The following is a 20312-nucleotide window of genomic DNA, read 5'->3' on the forward strand; positions in this document are numbered from 1 at the left end:
GAGGATTGCAAATTCAATCATCAATAGGAGGAGAGGACCTCGGCCCTGTGAAGGTTCTGTGCCCCAGAACCTTCTTTGTGTAGGGGAATGCCAGGGCCAGAAAGTGGGAGAGGGCGGGGTGGCAGGCATGGGGAATTGGGAGGCAACAGGGGTTTGTTTTTGTTGTTTTTGTTTGTTTCTTTGTTTTTTGGAGGGGAAACTGGGAATGGAGAAATTTACATGTAAATAAAGAAAATATCTAAAAAAAAAAAAAAAAGCCCAGGCTATTTCAAAGTAGCTCTCTCTGACTTATACCTGTGAGTTAGAATGTAAATTCTCAGCTACCATGCCTGTGGGCCTGATGATCATGGATCCTAATCTTCTGGAACTGTAAACCCCCAATAAATGTTGTCTTTATGAAAAAAAATATTAGCTCTAATCTAGGCAATTGAAAACAGGAGTGATACTTACCTTGAGTCATAACTGCAAATACACACAAAACTTAGTGTGGGTTGTTTCTGGTGATGTTTATTAGACAGAAATGTGACCTCAGCTAATTTTAAGGAGTGAAGTAGCCTATGATTATGTGATTAGGTGATTTCTAACAAGGACTCTTTCAAAGATAAAGAAGTAACCACAAACCAGTCAAGTATGTATTGCTTCTGCAATTTATCATATCTAGATCCCCTCTTTTCTGCCCTTTCTTAATTCATAATACATTTCTTATTCAAATTATTTGAATTTTTGTTGTGACTAAGATTTTCCCCTTAACAATAGAAATGTGTAGAAAATCAAATAATCAATCAATAAAGGAGAAACCTGTAAAAAAAGAAAGAAAGAAAGAAAAAAAGAAAGAAAGAAAGAGGCAAATACTCCCAAGATGAAAAGACAGCAGGAAATAGTCAAACTCAGAGCTAAAAATCAACCAATTAGAAACAAAGAGTACAATGCAAAAATATATAAATCCTTAGCCAAACTAACTAAAGAGCGCAAAGGCAGTGTACAAATTAACAAAATCAGAAATGAAAAGGGAGAGATACAAACAAAAGCTGAGGAAAAAAAATCATCAGATATTACTGCAGAAGCCTGTACTTAAAAAAACTGGAAAATCCAGATGAAATAGAAGATTTTTTTAGACAGATACCACATACCAAAGTTAAATCAAGGTAGTTTCTGGCTATCACAAATAAGGCCGCTATGAACATAGTGGAACACGTGCCTCTGTGGCGTGGTAGGGCATCTTTTGGGGATATTCCCAAGAGTGGTATAGTTGTGTCTTCTAGTAGATCTATTTCCAGTTTTCTGAGGAACTTCCAGACTGATTTCCAGAGTGGCTGTACTAGTTTGCAATCCCACCAGGAATGGAGGATTGTTCATCTTTCTCTAGCATGTGTCGTCATCTAAGGTTTCAGAAATTCACAATAGAGGAATCTTAAATGGCTGAGGAGCACCTTAAGAAATGTTCAAAATCCTTAGTGATCAGAGAAATGCAAATCAAAATGACCCTTAGATTCCACCTCACACCAGTCAGAAATGGAGACTTCTATATAGTTTAAAGTTTTTGGCTTTGCTGGAGCAATCTCTCATCTAACTAGTAACTTAACTTGGCTTCTCTGCCATTCTCTCTACATATGGTTCTCAGTGCTTGCTTCTAGCTCCATGTCTCATTCCTGCCTGCCTTCCACTTCACGCACTGTCTCTCCTGCCTACTTCCCTACTTCTTCCCCATGTTCCAGTGTCAGCTCTTTATTAAACAAAAGCTACATTTCAGTTTGAACCAGTGAGCAGCAAGAAGATGCTGGTTTCATCTCTTAGGGCTCCCTTTAGGCATCAGGGGCTGTCTGACCTTCACCATGGCAGCTTGCTTTTTAATACGATAATCTCAGAGAATCATCTTTGGGGCAGAAGAGGAATGACAAGCATTTACAAATATAAACCTAGTGTTGGGCCATAGAGATGACAGTATCAAAATCCTGTCAGGATTTACCTCTCTGCTGGTATAGCTATCAGCAATTGAAAATACAGAGACACACCTTGATACTATTTAAGGGAAGCTCACCCCAACAGTTGAGGGATGTCTAGGTTGTTTCCAGTTTCTGGCTGTTACAAATAAAACAGCAGTGAACATGGTGGGTCCACTTTCTCTATGGTAATAAAAAGCATCCTTTGGGTATATGCCTAAGAGCAGTATAGTTGGATCCATTCTGATTTTCCTTAGAAACTACCACACTGATTTCCATAGTGGCTGTACATCTTTGCACTCCCACCAGCAGTGAATGAGTGTTTCCCCTACTGCACCATGACAGCATGAGCTGACATTCATTTTATTGATCTTAGTTCTGTATTGGATGTTTAGTTGGTAAAACTCTTTTTTCCTTTCTGTAAGCTGCAGTTTGCTCTGTTTGTCCAGCATTCTGTCCTTTAACATGCAGAAGCTTCTCCTTTTCATGAGGTCCCATTTGTTAATTGTTGATCTTAATGCATGTTCTACTTTCTGTTCTGAGAGTCTTTTCATATGCAAGTGAATTCAAAGCGGTTTCCCAATTTCTATTCTGTCATGTTGAATGTATCTGGTTTTATGTTAAAGTCTTTGATCCATTTGGATTTGAATTTTGTACAGGGTGAAGAATATGGATTTATTTGCATTCTTCTACAGGGGCAGCAATCCAATTTGACCAGGGCCATTTGTTAAAAATACTGTCATTTTTCCAGTGTGCATTTCTGGCTTCTTTATTTAAAATAAGTTGTCCAGAGGCTTATAAATTTGTGTGTAGGTCTTTAACTTAATCCCATTGCTCAATATGTCTGTTTTGGTTCCAGTAGAACATTTAAAGGTCAGAGATGGTGATAATTCATCAGTTCTTTTATTACTAAGCATTGTTTTACCTACACAATGTTTATTCTAATCCAGACTGTAGAGAAGTGATATCAAAGTATCATTTAAACTCTACTTTCTTTTAAGAAATCCTTATCAAATCAGTATTGAAAGGCATAAAACTTTTCATACTTCATATTGGACATAAAATATTTATTCATTAATGGACAAATTATAGAGAAACATAATTGTCATTCTAGCAGGCATAGTTTGAAATTTTTTTTTCCTTCTAGTTCATGAGCCTGTGACCATTTTCCTCCTTTTGAATCCATAATAGAAAAAAGTGTTAGTTTTTTTTGCATGTATAATTAAAATTTGAAATTTTAGTGGGTTAATTAGGATTAATCCATTAATTAGAATAAATTTGTTATTAAATAATAAGATTTTGTAATCAGTATATAGCAGTTAACTTTTTTAAACTTAGAAATATTTTATAATGTTGAATTGAGCTTTAAATATGCCATATAAGTACATAACATAGAAATATGAACTGCAGTATTTCTTGTTTAAGTTACTTTCATCAATTTGCAAATTTTATCATCATTTTCTTTAATGAACCAGATAAATATCACAAATTGCATTGTATTATGATTAAGTGTGAACGTATTGAAAGCATTTTGTTTCTATGCTGTCAAATTATTACTTACATTTTTAGCAAACAAGTAAGTTCTTTTGCACATTTGTTTTATTTTAGGAAACACTCATAGACTGGTGTGATGAAAAGGAACTTAATTTGATATTAACAACTGGAGGAACAGGGTTTGCACCACGAGATGTCACTCCAGAGGTGAGATGAAATGCCCTTTTCATGTTCAAGGAATAGTCTAGTTACTTATTTTCAATTCCTTTTACTATATCATATTATTTTTTGAGTTTTATAGGCAAAACTATCCCTTATAGCTATGACAATACAAATATTTTTCTATAGAAGATTTTTTTAAAAAAGTAGTTCTTTATCTGAATTTACCTTTGAAATTATTGAATATGAGGGGATTTGAACTGTTCTAGAAATTAATTCTTCATTTGCTCGATGACAACTAAACTTCAGGAGGTTATTACACATTTTTGGCAGTTAGAATGGCATAGGTGTGATGTGCTTTGCCACTGTAGTTCAAATTTGCGTCTTATTTCCCTCTTCAAGTACTTTTATAATTTGTTTCAAAGCACGGAAAATAACTACTATATATTTATACTAAATTTACACTGAGTTAATGAAAATGCACTATATTTTTCATATTTTAGTATGAGCAATGTTTAAATGGACAGTTTAATAATCCAAACAGCATAAAAATATCTCTGCTTTATGGCACGGGACTATCATCAACACAGGCAGGAGAATTAGGCAAGAAGAAAACGTGAATACATGTCCAGCATTACTGCAGAGTAGTGGAAACTTATTTTACCATTATGACCTAGCCTCCTTTACCCCTCAAGAGAATGTTATGTTTCTGGTTCCATTTCAACATGTTATTAACTATGTACTTCTATTTCCAACTAGTATACTATTCTAGCTAAGGTTCTTTTTCTCTTCATTCATTAAACAATTGCTGTCTTTGTATGTTTTTAAATTTTAGTATTAGAATCCACAAGTATGCCTGCAAGTACTGATTACTTTTCCCCTTCCTCACACTGCAGTAGATGCTCACAGTGTGATTTTCAGGCAAATCCTTATGTGGTATAAATGTTTCTTACCAATAAACTATACTCCTAAATTCTTAGAAGTACTGTCTATGTTTTAAATATATACATTTCTAAAACAAATCCTAAAATTTTTGACTGTTCTATTTTAGTATCATTCTTTTTATATTATTATTGTAATTGGAATCATAAATAAAATATATTTTCTTCTAAAGCATTCAGAAGATTTTTTATTTTGAGATAGTGTCAACTTCAACTATATAAGTCGAAAAATCATCTGTATGCAACTTATTTACTTTCTGTCACCTAACTTGAGGAGGTCATTTGACCGTTTTTATATGTGACTAACTAAAAAGAATATGATTGACAGGGAAACTGTCTTTGTAGTGATGTGGTTATATTTTATGTTTGTTGTTATTGTTTGTTTGTTTGTAAGCAAACTACATATATGATAGTCTTGATTTTTAGAGTATAGATATTTTAAATGATTTTGAGATTTTATAAATGAATCTATCATTTTTTGTGTGATGGCTTGATATGTTTACTTTAGTATTTATTTTTATGTCACAAAATAGAAAAAGTTGCCATAGAATTCAGTCATAACTAAATAATGTTATTTTTAATTGTAATGAAATAGTTAATATCACCAAGTATCTTGTTTACTATAATCTCAAGTTATTCTTCAATTCTTTCTCTTCTATTGGCCAACAAGGTGTAGGTGGGCTACATTCTTTTACATCAATGATACATGTGTGGAACTTTTTTTCTCACAGTAATTAGTTCTCCAATTCTTTATACATCAGTTGCCTTTCATCTCATTTAAATTAGATTCTGACCCGGAATTGTTCAGATTGTCAAAGTTTAAGGTTCTGTACTACAAGACTGTCCCCACCTCTGACACCATCGATAAATCTTGAATTTCCCAGATTCATAAATCTTGAATTTCCCATATTATGGACACTTTTTGTTCTGCTTTTCTACAAAGTCTGTAGATTCACATACTCCTTACCTCCCAAAATATCATTAGCTGGAATGGAATACAAAACTTTTATTATATGTTATACAACTCAGAACTAGCTTTGTGGAAAAAGAAGGGCATTATTCAGGGTATAGGAGGGACTACTAATAGAAAGTCCATGCTTTGTTCGGATGAAGTACAATTACAAAACCCAAATTCATTCACCAATTCCTGAGCAATGGGAATCTTTAATGCATAATGATCTTTATAGAAACTCCACCCTATCTGTGAGACTGAAAGTTTCAACATTCTAATAACTCGGTGTTTCTGATGAACAGCACTATCCTGAAGTTATGTAGATCTTCTTGTGAGTTTGAGACTTGTAATGGATTGCAAAAGGAACTACTATTATTCAGGGGAGTTGGGGAGTTTGTGGAATTCTGCATGGAGAATCAGGAACTATAATTGTGTTAGACAGTGGTCTAGTCATTTAACCACTCTGTTTAATTTCCTTAAGATGAAGGAAATTGAGTTATCTATTTCCCAGTGTTCTGTGAAAATTTGTTTTTAAAGATTTATTTTCATTACCTGTGTATATAGATATGTGGAGGTATATAAACAATGCAGATATGCTCACAGAATTCAGAAGAGGGTGTCAGTAAGATCACCTGGATCTGGAATAACAGGCAGTTGTGAAATACTTGATGTGGGTGCTAGGACTGAACACTAAACCATCTCTTCACCCAGCTTTCATTCTATTTTTTAAAAAATTAATATACAAGCTAAGAGGTTTTACTATGACATTTTCATGGTATATTGTTTTAGTTAATCTTCTTCTATTTCACTCTCTGGTCTTCTGTCAGCCCCCCAACCCTTCTACCTCAAGTAGTCTTGCAGTTAGTGTCACATGCACTCAATTGTTTCCTGTTATCCTATTCATCCCCTTTGCTTTAATCTCCCCCTCTTTAAATCTCTTTCTCTTGATGACCTATACTCGCACTCACTTTCATAAAATTATGCATAATTAAAACATAAGAATCTATGAACCTTCAGTTAATACCACTGCTAACATTTCACATGAGTGTACTTAAATTGGTTAAGCATTTTCTTTTATGTGCTACCAAGTTGTAGAAGAGGTTCTTTTTAATGTAACTACCAAACAAATAAATGAAGTCTCATCACTAGTTCAGGATCTATCCATGAAATCTTCAAAATCCCATCAAATTGATTTTGTCTACCAAGCAGTATATTTGATCCTTTACATCTTTATATAAATTCTGAAATTCATGCTATCATAATATTTTTATTTCCTCCTTTGGTACTATTTATTGATAAGATTGTCACCGTGATTTTTTTATGTTTCATATATCAGAAATTGAGCAGCATTTTATTTTTAAGTGTTATTCAACTACTTAAAAACCAAACTATATGCAAACTTAAATTTTGTATGTATATAGTAAGTACCTGGATAAAGCATTAAGCTTACAATCTATGTAATTGTTCAGTGTATGTGTTCAGTATCTGTTTTTTAAAGCACTGATTTATCTGATTATTTACAACTTGCTCTTCAATGTTTTTATCAGGGTATACTTTCCATTTAGAGCAGATAGGATATGAATATCTATGACAAAAGCTGTTTAACTGTAAAGGTTTTCATTAAAAAAAAAACTTTAAAAGAAGACAGGGCCTCCAAAACAATTATAATTTTCTTTATACCCTTAAGTAGACATAATTCCTATGGTACTTAAATGATAAATTAAAATTTTAATTCTAGAGTGAAACTATATAATAATTTTTTGCAAATTTTTTTGTAAATTGTCTTGTAAATTTACACAACAAAGTAGAGTTTTGCTAGACACATTTATATAAGTATACAGCCATCGCTGACTAAATGTTTAAAATAGTGTTAGAACGTAACTCAAACAATTATTTATTTCACAACTACAAAATAATGCAAAGTTCCTTTCTCATAGGACTACTATTTTACAATCACTAATTGTGAATTAGTTTGATGTACAAACACAAGAGACAAATGTTGGTCAGATGTTTTTACCATCAGGGGAAATACATTAAGAATGAAAATGATAAAGAAAATAAACAAACCAAACTTATTGCCACTTGGTTTGAATTGTAAGTGAAATGAATTTTAATCAACTTATATTTCTTATAATTCTGTTTTTAAAATGAAAATGAAGTAGCAAATTCCATAAAGTTGTTTTGTGTTACAGCCTTAAGGCTTTCAGCATTGATTTTCCCTAAACTATGGATTTGTTTCCAATTTTCATTCCTATATCATAGAGTATGCTTCATGTAATAGTTACAAGTGCCTTCTGCTTTCATCTTTAAGTGTAGGATACTATCAAAGCTTACATATGATAGCATAATCACAATCTTTAACATTTTAGCATTATTTTAACATGAAATACTTTATATTTTCAGATGTATTACATTTCTTTGATCTGCTAGTTATATAATTTGCACTATGAAAGTCTAAGAATTACAAATTTTATGAACATAAGAAATCATTGGTATGTGTTTGCTCTTCATGTTCACTTGTTACTTAATTGTGTTTCCAAAAGGAATCTTAAAAACAAAAAACTTGATTATAGATGTTTAGTTGTAGGCCAGACTGAAAGCATACAAAAAGTATATAATTATTAAAGTATCTGATAATATATTTAGTATGTTAGAAAATATTAAGGTGCTTAAATTCACAAGGTAAAAATCAAACTTCAGAACTTTTACAAGGCTCACCTAAGTTAGAATTAAAGATTCCACACTGATCTATTACTTCTATCGTAGTCAAATACAATTACACCTAGTTTTATCTAATTTTTAAAGCTATGTATTTTTAATATTCTTCATGTATCAAATTGCATACTATGTTCCAGATTTAAAATATGAGTAAGACATGGTCAGTATATTAAAAAAATAAATAAATAAACCTGATGCTTTGCCACTGGAACCAAGAATCTGACATGGGCCAAATTTACCGGTCATTCTTTGCATATCCTGTTAAGTGTGGAAGGATTTGCATTTTCACGTGCCTGGAAAAAATTAAACATGTTATTTGAGTTTTTTTTTTTTTTTGGTTTTTTTGTTTGTTTTGTTTTGTTTTGTTTTGTTTTTTGGTTTTTTCAAGATAGGGTTTCTTTGTGTAGCCTTGGCTGTCCTGGAACTCACTCTGTAGATCAGGCTGGCCTTGAACTCAGAAATCCACCTGCCTCTGCCTCCCAAGTGCTGGGATTAAAGGCGTGTGCCACCACCGCCCGGCTGTTATTTGAAATTTAAATTTCATTATCTACAGTATATCTAAAATATATTTAGAACACAATTCTTCATTTATATACTGCTTGTGGCTACAATAAATGAGTTGAGTAGTTCATATGGCTGAACTGTATAGTCTATAAAGCCTGAGGGAAATTTTGCTATTATATCTCTTACATAAACTTGCTGGCCATTTGCCTACTAAATGATGTAAGTCATCATACTCAGTTTTAATTTTTTTTTCTGAATTTCACCAATACAATTTAGTAATCTGAATCATTTATATTTACTTTCTATATCATTTAATCTTAAAAGTTACAAAGAAAGATATTATTCTGCCTTCTTTAAGTATGTGTATTATCGTGTTGTCCTGATAGATCATCTATAAATAAAAAACATCTCTGCCATTCTCAGTAAGAAGATTTTGAAATTTAAACTTGATGAAACAGATTTCTTATTCATTATATAAAAACTTACACTTAAAAATTTTAGTACTTTTTTAAGCCGGGTGGTGGTGGCTCACGCTTATAATCCCAGCACTTGGTAGGCAGAGGCAGGCGGATTTCTGAGTTTGAGGTCAGCCTGGTCTACAGAGTGAGTTCCAGGACAGCCAGGACTACACAGAGAAACCCTGTCTCAAAAAACCAAAAAAAAAAAAAAAAAAATTTAGTACTTTTTAACAAAGTCTCTTGCTAACAGTGGTCATTATGAAGTATAAGAAAGAATGAGTAGTTAAACATTCAGAAAAGTATATAGTTTTGAGTTGCTATAGGTGAAGGCATCCAGCCTGCACCTTTTTTCTTTTAAACATAGTATTTGTGCTAGGAATAGATTTTAAATTTGTGCGTGGCTGAATGTATTCTTTTGACTAACAGGTTTATTAGGACACCTTTGATTTCTTTGGAACAGATTATTTTTGTAGCTTTTCTACGAATAGCTCAACCTAGGTAGTTAGGATTCTTTTTCATGAAATAATCTACTTTGAAAATCAAAGAAAATTAATGCCACTTATTATGTAAGATTTTGTTTTGTCTCAACTTGTTCATATTTGTCAGAATTTTAATAGTGAATATTATAAATCAGGTATTATTTTACCCAAACCTTAACTTTTTTTTCATAATTCTTGGGAAACAAGAATACTATGAGTCGTTGTAAAGAAGCCAAAATGGACTTCAGTCACTAATTATGTTTTAATGATTCTCAGTTTTATATTCTATTGAAAGTAATAATTTACATTTAACAAAATCACCTAAAGAACACCCAGCATTTTAACAACAGAAACACTCTCTTACATTATGACATAGGCATATGAAAGCTAATGTGTTTATTCATTTGTCTTATCAAATTTTACTTCTAACAAACCATTTGAATTATTCATTTATTTTTAACTGAATATCAGTTTTCTATAGAACACATTGATTATTTCACTACATGTATCAAGTAGTGGTACATTCCGTATTCAACTGGACAAAATATGTTATGCCCCATGAGCCCCCTCATACATGTACACAGTCACACAATAAAAAATATATATGGTATAAATATTCTTTTATAGTTTTCTTATTGTTGTTAATACTAGGTAGCATAATTTTTTAATACTGTCAGGCATAGGTTTTTAAAGATCTCAAATCTCTTCTTTGTAACTAGGATCATGTGACAATGTGAAATCACCTATGAAGCAAAATACTTAAAATCTTTATACTTGAAATATTTTAACCTGGCCTGAACATCTCTGTGTTCTGATTTGGTGGCTGCATTTGAGATCATTTATAGAAGCCATCCTATAATCCTCATGCTCTATGGGAACTGTGTTTCCATTTAGTAATGTGACTCAGTATTGTGAAGAAACAATATAATATAGGGAAAAGCTTTGATATTGTTGTCAGAGGTATCCTCATTTGAGCACTGTTATGTAAAATTTAAGGTAAGTTAGGCTGTTTAAACCTATATTTCCCTGTGTAGTGAATTCTTTACTATATCTTGCTCAAACGTTGTTGTTTATAGAAATTCAAATAATGAAAATGGTCAATAATAGACTTTCTTTAGTATATCCACAAAATAAGCATGTCAGTTGATATTTTTCCACGATTGTTTAAAGACATGGTACAGAAATACAAGAGCAATCTGTGTCGTGTGAGAATTACTTGTGTATCTGGTTTAACTAGCTTCTGACAAGCTGTCTCTAAAGTTTGCAGAGCAATTTGTTTATTATAGCTTCATGTAATTTGTCTCCACTATTAAGTTTCTCAGTCTTGGTTTGAAATGGCTCAGGTGTATGAAAAAGCATTTTAGCAATAACTAACATCTAAATTAAATTTAACATTGATGGTTTCATTAAAACTCAAGCACTGGGCTAGCGAAATGTCTCAGTGAGTGATTAGCTTGCTGCATGAACATGAGGGCCTCAGTTTAGATGCCTAGTGCTCACATAAAAGATGCAACAGGAAGTGCCTATAACCCAGCATAGGGATGGGCAGTGCTCTAGACAGGTAGATTGTGGAACCTCACCAGTCAGCCAGTCTAACTTAAATGAGTAGTTCAGTGCCATGAGAGCTGTCTCAAAAAATAAGGTGGAGAATAATAGATGAAGATACCTGATTTCAACCTTTTGTTCTACATGTGTCTTTGTGGGCTAGTGCTCTCACATACATGTGCATACATAATGCATATGCACATACAAACAAATACAAAATTATAAATGAGTATTGCATACCAAAAAATGATATTTTGATATCATCAACATAAAGATTAATAATCGTCTTTCTTAGTAGAGTTTCTAATTAATTTTGTATTACTTATTGAAAAACAGTATCTATTTTAGAACAGAAACATATATATGAGTTTCTACACTGCTAACAGCTTCAGTCCTTGATTTTACTAATTTTAACTCTCAGTTATGAAAAATCTTGAGTATTGCTGAGCTTAGTACCTAACTGTATGTACTGATAAAGTATATGACAGATCATAACAGTATAAATCAAATGCCAGAAATATGCTGCCATTCAAGCCAAAAGTTGTTTTTTTTTTTTTATGAGAAAGTTGAATAGTTTCTAATTTAAAGTGGCAGAGGAGGAATCACTTTCAAATGTGGAGAGAGGAAATTACTAGTGATTTTACTAGTGATTACTCCTAGGAAATTACTAGGAGTACAGAAGAAGTTAAATTTAGGAGGGATGTCCATATAAATATAAACTTAAATCTTCCTGCATAGAGCAGGATACATACCATGTTGTACAAAGACAAATAAACTGGGTTTATATTGTTGTGTTTTAGAATCTTTACAGTGGCACAATATAGAAAGAAGAAAAAGTAATTGTCATAATTGAAAGATTCCTTAGAAATGGCATCTTATAAATGCAGTCACCAAAGAAGACATTCCACCATCAAAACTTAAAATGTACCCTTGGAGATGGAGAGAAGGCCTGGCTGGTAAAGTACATACTTCATAAGGCATGACAACCTGAGTTCAGATACCCAGCACCCCATAAAGAGATGGTCACACACTTGTAATACTAATGCTGGGCAGACACAACAGTAGACTCTCTAGAGCACGCTGGCCATCTCAGTAGTCTTCCTGAATCAACAAAGTCAAGATTCAGTGGGAGGTCCTGTCTCCTAAGGTTAAGTGGAGAGATGTAGGGATGATACCAGATGCTGCACTCCATGCACACGTGCGTGCTCAGATAGCATACATCCACACATAAAAAAAAATCCTTTTCTAAATTTGCAATTTTCAAGTATGTAAATCAACAAACACGACTAATTTTTCATTTTAGAAACAAACTTTATATCTTGAGTTTTAAAAGGGAAGGACACACATGTATGATCATAACTCCGAAGTAAAGTTCTTGCCTGTCATGAATGAAGACCTAGGTATGAGTTCTAAAACATGAAAGTGGGGTAGTAGAGAGGGACAGGGACAAAAAGAGGCAAAGAAAGAAGAGTCCTTATTTGATCTCCAGCCTAGCAACTATCCTTACAATTATTTGTGTACAAAATTTAAGCTGCTCAGTAGTACCACAGTTCAATTTTGTTTGTTTGTGAACTTCAGTTAGTGCATCTCAGAATCAAGACAATCAATAAATATTGATTTTCTCTGTCTTGTATATTTATCATTTTATATAAAATTACTGTTTGTAACTAAGAGGAAATCACAGCATGAGATTTTTAGGAAACTAAAGGCCTTCAATTTCAAAGGCTGAACATGTTCATTTTATCATTCCCCACCTTTTGCTTAAACATTTCAATCAGTATTTCTTCTACCTATGAGTTCATTGCTAGAAAATTCTATTTGATTGAAAGCTGAAACATTGTAAAATAAATTGGCCACTGGCCTTTGTTTTATTCTTGGCTGTGCATAAAAGGAAATTATTTTTGGATAATAGATTGAGGAATGCTACATTTTCTTCCCCCAAGTCTCCATACTTTTTATATTACATTTATTAATCTTTCCCACCAGCCACAAACTTTCTCAGAATTGATCTCCTTTCTTCAGCTCATACATCAAAAAAGGCCCAATTGTAAGATAAGACCAGTAGAAAAAAATAAAGGTATAAAATGTTTCTTTAATTCTGCACCTGTAAAGGCATACAGTCACTTAGATGTGTGAATTAGTAGTGGGGGTTGCCTTGCTTTCATTTAAAACCATCAAATTGTAAGGCTCTAGTAAACTTAGCAACAAGAAAATGAAAAAATGCATTGCTTCTAAACAGTGTCTTCTGAAAATGACAGGAATACTGTACTCATGAATTCCTAGCAAGTGAGGTTCTCTTCACAAGACATAAGATCAAGGCTATTAATAGTATAATACTAATAATACTATATGTCTTAGTCAAAGTTTCTATTCCTGCACAAACATCATGACCAAGAAGCAAGTTGGGGAGGAGAAGGTTTAGTCAGCTTACACATTTACATTGCTGTTTATCACCAAAGTCAGGGCTGGAACATACACAGGGCAAGAGCTGATGCATATATGATCATATATGTGACTTTGTATTATTCCATGATAAAGACCTGATAGGAATGAATGATGTGGATCAGAAAAAAAATTATTTGGGATGATTCTAATAATTGCATCAGAGTTATTTCTTCATAATAGAACATGACAAAACGCATAGCTCCTATTAAGGGGAAGAGGCCTGGAGAAATGGCTCAGGGGTTAAGACTTTCTTTTCCTTCTTTGTTGAATAACTCACAGCTGCCTGTGACTCCAATCCAGAATGTTGAGATACCTCTGGCCTCTGTGAGAACTTGTACTCATGTGCACAGACTCACATATATATACATAACTAAAAATAAAATAAATATTTTTAAAAATGAAAAAGAAATACCTAATATGGTAGGATTTTCAATGTCAATTACTATTAATGGCACAGAACTAAGAATTGTTAGAAGGGATATAAGTTCCTTCAAAAGATGCTTAGAAGTAAGCAATAAACTTTTTGAAAGTTTACTGTTATCTATTTAACTGGGAAAGAGTGACCAAGTGTATACACAAAAATACAGAAGCAGTTAAAGATTCTAGGAGGTCTAATTTACATAAAAATAAATTATCTTCAAAGAATAAAGAAACTATAGTGATGGGCTTCACTGAGACAAATTTGTTGTCTACCCCTTATATCATTCACCCTTTCCCATCAGTTTGCATTAAATAACTTAATTCTTGTATGTGATAATTCTAAGGATGAACCTTTTAGAGGAAAAAGATGGGCCACTATTAAGAAGTGATTCTAAATAGAGTTTTAAAAGAGTAATAATAATTTGGCATGAACTACGGTGAAATAAATTACAAAAATTGTTAAATGCACAAAAACTATTGTTACTTTTTAAATATTATTAAAATGTGTCCTATTACTATAATATATCTCTTGCCTTTTATAATTTAGGACTCTATTTCATAGGAAAGCCTTATATAATGGGGCTATTTAATAACTCTTCTGGTTGAAGTTTAAAAGAGATTACATCACATGCATTATTATAATAGTATAGTTAGAAGTTTGGATATTTATGACACTTACATGTGAAACTGTTTATAGGTCCTATTTACTTTTTTCTTTTATTGCTTTTTGCCATTTTCAGGGCTTACTGCTACGGTATATTCTGAAAGTGGGACACTTTGGGGAAGATGAATATCACTGTCAGAAATAAATGTTTCTTAGAAGAATGAGGGACTGCTTTTATATATTATTCAAAGCAATTCCTAGTATAAACGTACCTTCTCCTGGAGGTGCATTACTGATAGTATTGACAATCTGGTGTAGCATACTCAAATTATGTTATCCTTATGCTGCTTTGTAAATATAAAATATCTTAGAATAACCATTATTAAACATATTTTTTAAGTATAGATAGCAAATCATTTTCAGAAATTATATAGTTTCCATTATACTTACCCAGTGCTGGCATCCACGTAGCACAAAAGCATATATAGGCATTATAAATGATTGAAAATCCCCATATCTATGGAAAGAGAGAATCATCCAGGTACAAGTGGCATGCAGAAGAAAGTCTCATGTCACATAATAATCAAAATGCCAAATGTACAGAACAAAGAAAGAATATTCAAAGCTGCAACAGAATAAAGTAACATCACATATAAAGGCAGACTCATCCAAACTAATTCTACAAATTCTGAAAGAAGACAGATGCTAGTCCAAACTACTATAGCAAGAAAAGTTATCATCATAATCAGAGGAGAAAGAAACATATGATAAAAACTATCTTAAGGAATTTGTGAACACTAGGCTAGCATTTCCAGAGACTACTGAGAAGGAATACTTGGGTCATAAAAGGAGGTTAGATATGCCCAAGCTAGCACAGGGAATAAATTATTTGAGAACAAATAATTAAAAGATGTTTGTGATTGATGCTGATTATGCTTTATGAAATTATTGTAAACACTAAAGTTGTATTTCCACATATAATTTTTGCTTGACTTGAAATGTTCTTTTGGTTTGTTTTCAATCATTTTGAGATGTAAAGATGAATCCCAGATTCCCCATAAGATGAGAAAACAGGCAATAGGGAGGGTCCTGCATCTAGGCTGCAATTTACTAAACTAATATTAAAGCTCTCCTATCTTATTTGGTATTAGTATCCGCATCTGCTAATCTACAAGCTCAAAATATGTGTGAGCTTTTGGTATACTTTGAGATTGAGAAAATGAATTCTCCCAAGAAATGTATGCTACCACCACTTGAGTGCTTAATACATACTATATATTCATGTACTTTTCATGACGTTGAGAATACAGGAATAGACAGAAGTCTATGTGGTGGGCCATTGAGATGTCTCAGAGGAAAAGGCACATACTACCACTCCTGGGCACTTTTGTTTAAACCCACATGGAAAGAGAGAACAGACTCCAGCAAGAATACTGCTGTTTAGGTGCACATGTGTGTACATTTGTGCATACACTCTTTCTCTGATACATACACAATACAGCATAATAAATGTAATTTAAAGTTTGTTAAGGTTATCCATGAAAATTACAATAGGGTTACATAGAGATTTAAAGATGAGGCACAAACCTAATAAAATAAGTAATATAAAAATTAGAGATAAGCTTTGTAGATAAAAATAAACCCAGGAAGGATGATGATTGATAGTCTAAGCAGGAAACATCATTGTAATTAAAATAGGGCCATCCATTAAGGAAGATGACATTTAAGCAACGACCTAAAGAAGGAAAGAGGAATGAATCATGTATAATGATTCTGCCCCTTTTAGTGTAATAGTAGAGAGAGGTATAGGGTGACTTGTTTATGTTTTAACAGGAAATCAGTTGGAAGGCAATTTTAAAAGTATGGGTGAAAAATTAAGAGTGACTTAGATCAAAAGAAGGAGGGGTAAGAATGGAAATCTGTGGATTGGGGAAAAGAGGAGACAGGAGAAAGCCCTGGCTGTCCATAAACACGATTCTTCTGTCTTAGCCTCTCAAGTGCTAGAATTAAAGGCCACCATGCATAGCCAACTGATATATTTTGAAAGAAGTAACAGATGAACAAAGAGAATAAGAGAAACCAAGTAAAAGAGTCAGGATTTGGCTTTACTGGTTTGAGGAATGTATTGTCATTTAGTGAAATGAAGAACATTGAAGGGTAGGAAAATCTAGGGAATTAGATTGGATTTTTACTTCAATGACAGAAATATGAATTCCATGGAGCTCAAAGCAAATGTCTGAAGAACTTTTTAGTTATGAATATAAATTAAAATCCAAGATAATTGATGAGATCACCTAGGTCTTAGCTAGAATTAATGTATATTTATTGGTATTACTGCCCCTGATGGTTTTTCCTAATCTAATTTTAAAGATGTAGGGCGTTTTTAGAAATTATCCCCACTGCTTACTCATAGAGAATGGAAGGAATCTCACTGAATCAGAACCTTGATCTGCACAGAAAATACCATTAGTTGGCCATCCTCAAATTTTACCTTGATGTGAATTTTCCCAAGTACCTCCTTGCTGGAAAGTGTTTGCACTGGAGGTAAGTGTGACAGGGGAGGTTGTGGGGAGTGATGGGTTGAGGGCTTCCTTAACCTTTCTCAGACCTCAGAAGTGCTTTGATTCTGAGGAAGAGAAGGTTCAGGCTGGTTCTTCTTTCCCTGAACCAGTTCACAGAGCCCTAACTTTGACCTGCTTTCCTCAAACTGGGAATCAGAAATCCCTTTTCTCTTCTGTTTTTCTGCTGCAGAAATTCCCAACATTCCCATTTTGTGGGCTCCAGAAAGGGGTAAGCGAAGACTTCAATCCCAGCCAATCATTTTCAGATTAATACTTTTTAGTGTTTTGGTTTATTTTCCCATCATAAAAAAAAAACTGCTTTGACCCATTTTTCCCATTTATTTAATTTCCTTGTGGATTGTTACATATCTATGTCCTAGGGTAATTCTATATCCCTGGGCAATAGAATTTAGATTCATCTGCTGTTTCCATTTGTGTGCTATTTCTTGTGAGTTCTCATGTGCAGTTTACAAATTATTTCTTAGATGGAAGAAACCCAGTTCAGGGACTTTTTGCTCCGCAGTCTCATCTTTTCCTGAATGGTGTTTTGTTCCCCTGCTGACAGCTTGTCATTACCTTACTTGGCTGCTTCTGATGATCTGCCATTGCTTCTCTACTGTCCTGTCTTCCTGTTTGATTGCCTTTGGATTTTCTCCACTTTTTACCTATTTTGATCTGCTGAATAATTTGTGTTTTCACTCACTGGTGCTTTACCCATTAGCAAATGCCCTGGTACTTCCATATCCATCTGCTATTTCAGCATTTAGACTCCCAGCATTGTGTATCTGCTCCCCTATCATTCCCCTATACTGTGGCCTACTAAGTTCACCACCATCTGCCTGCCTGATTTTGCCCTGTCCAGTATGCTTGCAATAGTATAAATAGGTACAGAGTATTTAGCACTACTTTTCTAAGTGCCTTGTCCCTCTGGATTGGACTGCTGACGAGGTTGCCTGACTATTGCCTCATCTTCCTATTTGCTTCCGTTGGCTGTACCCTTATTTTATTTGAGACATGGCATTCATCCCCAGTGAATTTGTGACTTGCTGGTTTGCTCCTATTGTCTTCCTTTGTATTTCTCTGCATCTAATGAATCAGTAGCATTGTCCCCTGTTGTCTTTAACACTGATCAGATGTTACTTCCAAGGAAAATTTGCCTATGTATTGTCCAAATATGTCGTAGAAATAGAAAATGATTTGTTACTTAACAACCAGGTCAGTTTACTCCTAAACTGACTCAAAACTCAACCACCACCTGTTATTTTTGCTTGTAATATTGAGTCCCCATTCTTCTCTTTTTTTGAGGATATTTTAAAAACATGCATCATTCTTGCCTCAGTTAACTTTCAGCATCATATGTTATACACACTGTTTTCTTATTTGTGGTATCTTTCAATAATGTTCCATGTTATAAATTTATTTGTGAATTTATTTTACATAATTCTCAAAGGTTTGGTCAAGACAATTTGCTTAATTTTATCCTTTTAGCAGCAAAAATTATCTTGAAAAATATTTAATTATTTTGTATTTCTTAGTAGTTCTAATTAGAGTAGTTTCAGCTCTGCTCAATATTTTCCTTGAAGAATATAATTTTCCTCCCCATAACTTAATAGTATCAGTTATATTATTATAGATCTTTTTGATGTATTCATCTTTCCCTCCTTTATAACTTCTGTTCTTGTGGGAGGGTAGTTTTAAAATTTACATTTTCTATGTTACAGAGTGTTTGGCAACTAAAAATATTTTATAATGTATATTTTGTAATCTTATGTTGACATGAAAAGCCAAACATGAGAAGCAGAGAAGAATTTTATAGAGTTTGTAAGTCTAAAAGATGTAAAGTGGGATGTTTACAAGTGCATACACATGTGTGTGTGTATAAATTTTAAATGTACTTTATATTTGCTGCATCATTGTGCTTGAAATGTAAAAATTATAAGTATCTATATTCAATTTTATTTAACTTTAAAGCAAATGAGATAAAGAAAACCCTTGAAAAGGAGGTGATAACAGTAGAGACTACAGGGGAAAATATTGACAGGGAACTTTTAGGATTTCTATCTTAATAAAGAAAGTAAGTATGAATATATATATGTATATATGTACATAAATACACACATATACATATACATATAATGTGCATGCCTGTCTTTTGGGAAGCAGAGGCAGGTAGATATATGTGAGTTCGATGCCAAACCAGTCTGGTCTACATAGGAAGGGCCAGGCCAGGCCAGGCCAGGCCAAGAGATCCTATCTCAGAAAAGAAAGAAAAATATATTGCTTAAAATTTACCTCAGAAGTATAAAAATCAGTATTTTCAGGGGCATTTATAAAGTCATCATCACCATTTCTTCCAGAATCTTCTAGTTTTATATAAATATATATATATATGTATGTGTGTATATGTATACATATACACACATGTATACATATACACACATATACATATATATAATAAAATTTCCCAATATTCTGTCACTTGCCCCTGGCAAACTTTATTTTCTGTTTTATCGGTTTGCCTATTATAGGTACTTTATCTAAATTGGAGCACACTTTTTTTGTCTTCTGTCTTATTTCACCTAACATGTTTCTAAGCTTCCATGTTGTAGCTTGTGTCAGAAGTCCATTCCTCTTTTCAACTTTATGTCCATGCCACAGTTTATCACATCCGCTGTTAAGTAAAACACTTGAGTTGTCTCTGCCTTCAGGCTATTAGTAACAGCACTGCTGTGAATTTTGGTATACAAGTGTTTTATTTGGTTTTCCCTGTTCCTTTTACTCTATCAACAGAAGTATATGTAGGAATAAATTAATAGCAAAGAGTTCATGAAAACTGTATAAAATGCATGAAAAGTCAGTAAGTCCAAGATACTGTAGTATTTAAAGAAAAATAATAAACTTTTCAACAAGCTATAAAAGACCAAGTTCTAAGATTTAGGAAGTTCAGGTGTGGTGGCACATGTCTTTAATCCCAGCACTTAGAAGGCAGACACTGGTGAGTCAAATCCCAACCTAAGTCTATAAATCAAGTTCCATAACAGCCAGGACTATACAGAGAAACCTGTCTTGAAAGTGGGAAAGGGGATAACATT

General features: G+C 33.2%; 1 protein-coding gene across 1 annotated transcript in view; it reads left to right on the plus strand.

The window, feature by feature from the left end:
- Nucleotides 1-20312, plus strand: part of Gphn (gephyrin) — a 435141-nt gene that overhangs the window by 180349 nt on the left and 234480 nt on the right. The window contains exon 4 of the mRNA XM_031357728.1: nucleotides 3549-3641. Within this exon, the coding sequence (XP_031213588.1) occupies nucleotides 3549-3641 (93 nt within the window). The remainder of the gene's footprint in view (nucleotides 1-3548; nucleotides 3642-20312) is intronic.

This window comes from Mastomys coucha, unplaced genomic scaffold (genome assembly GCF_008632895.1).
Source record: "Mastomys coucha isolate ucsf_1 unplaced genomic scaffold, UCSF_Mcou_1 pScaffold6, whole genome shotgun sequence".
Classification (NCBI taxonomy): Eukaryota; Metazoa; Chordata; class Mammalia; order Rodentia; family Muridae; genus Mastomys; species Mastomys coucha.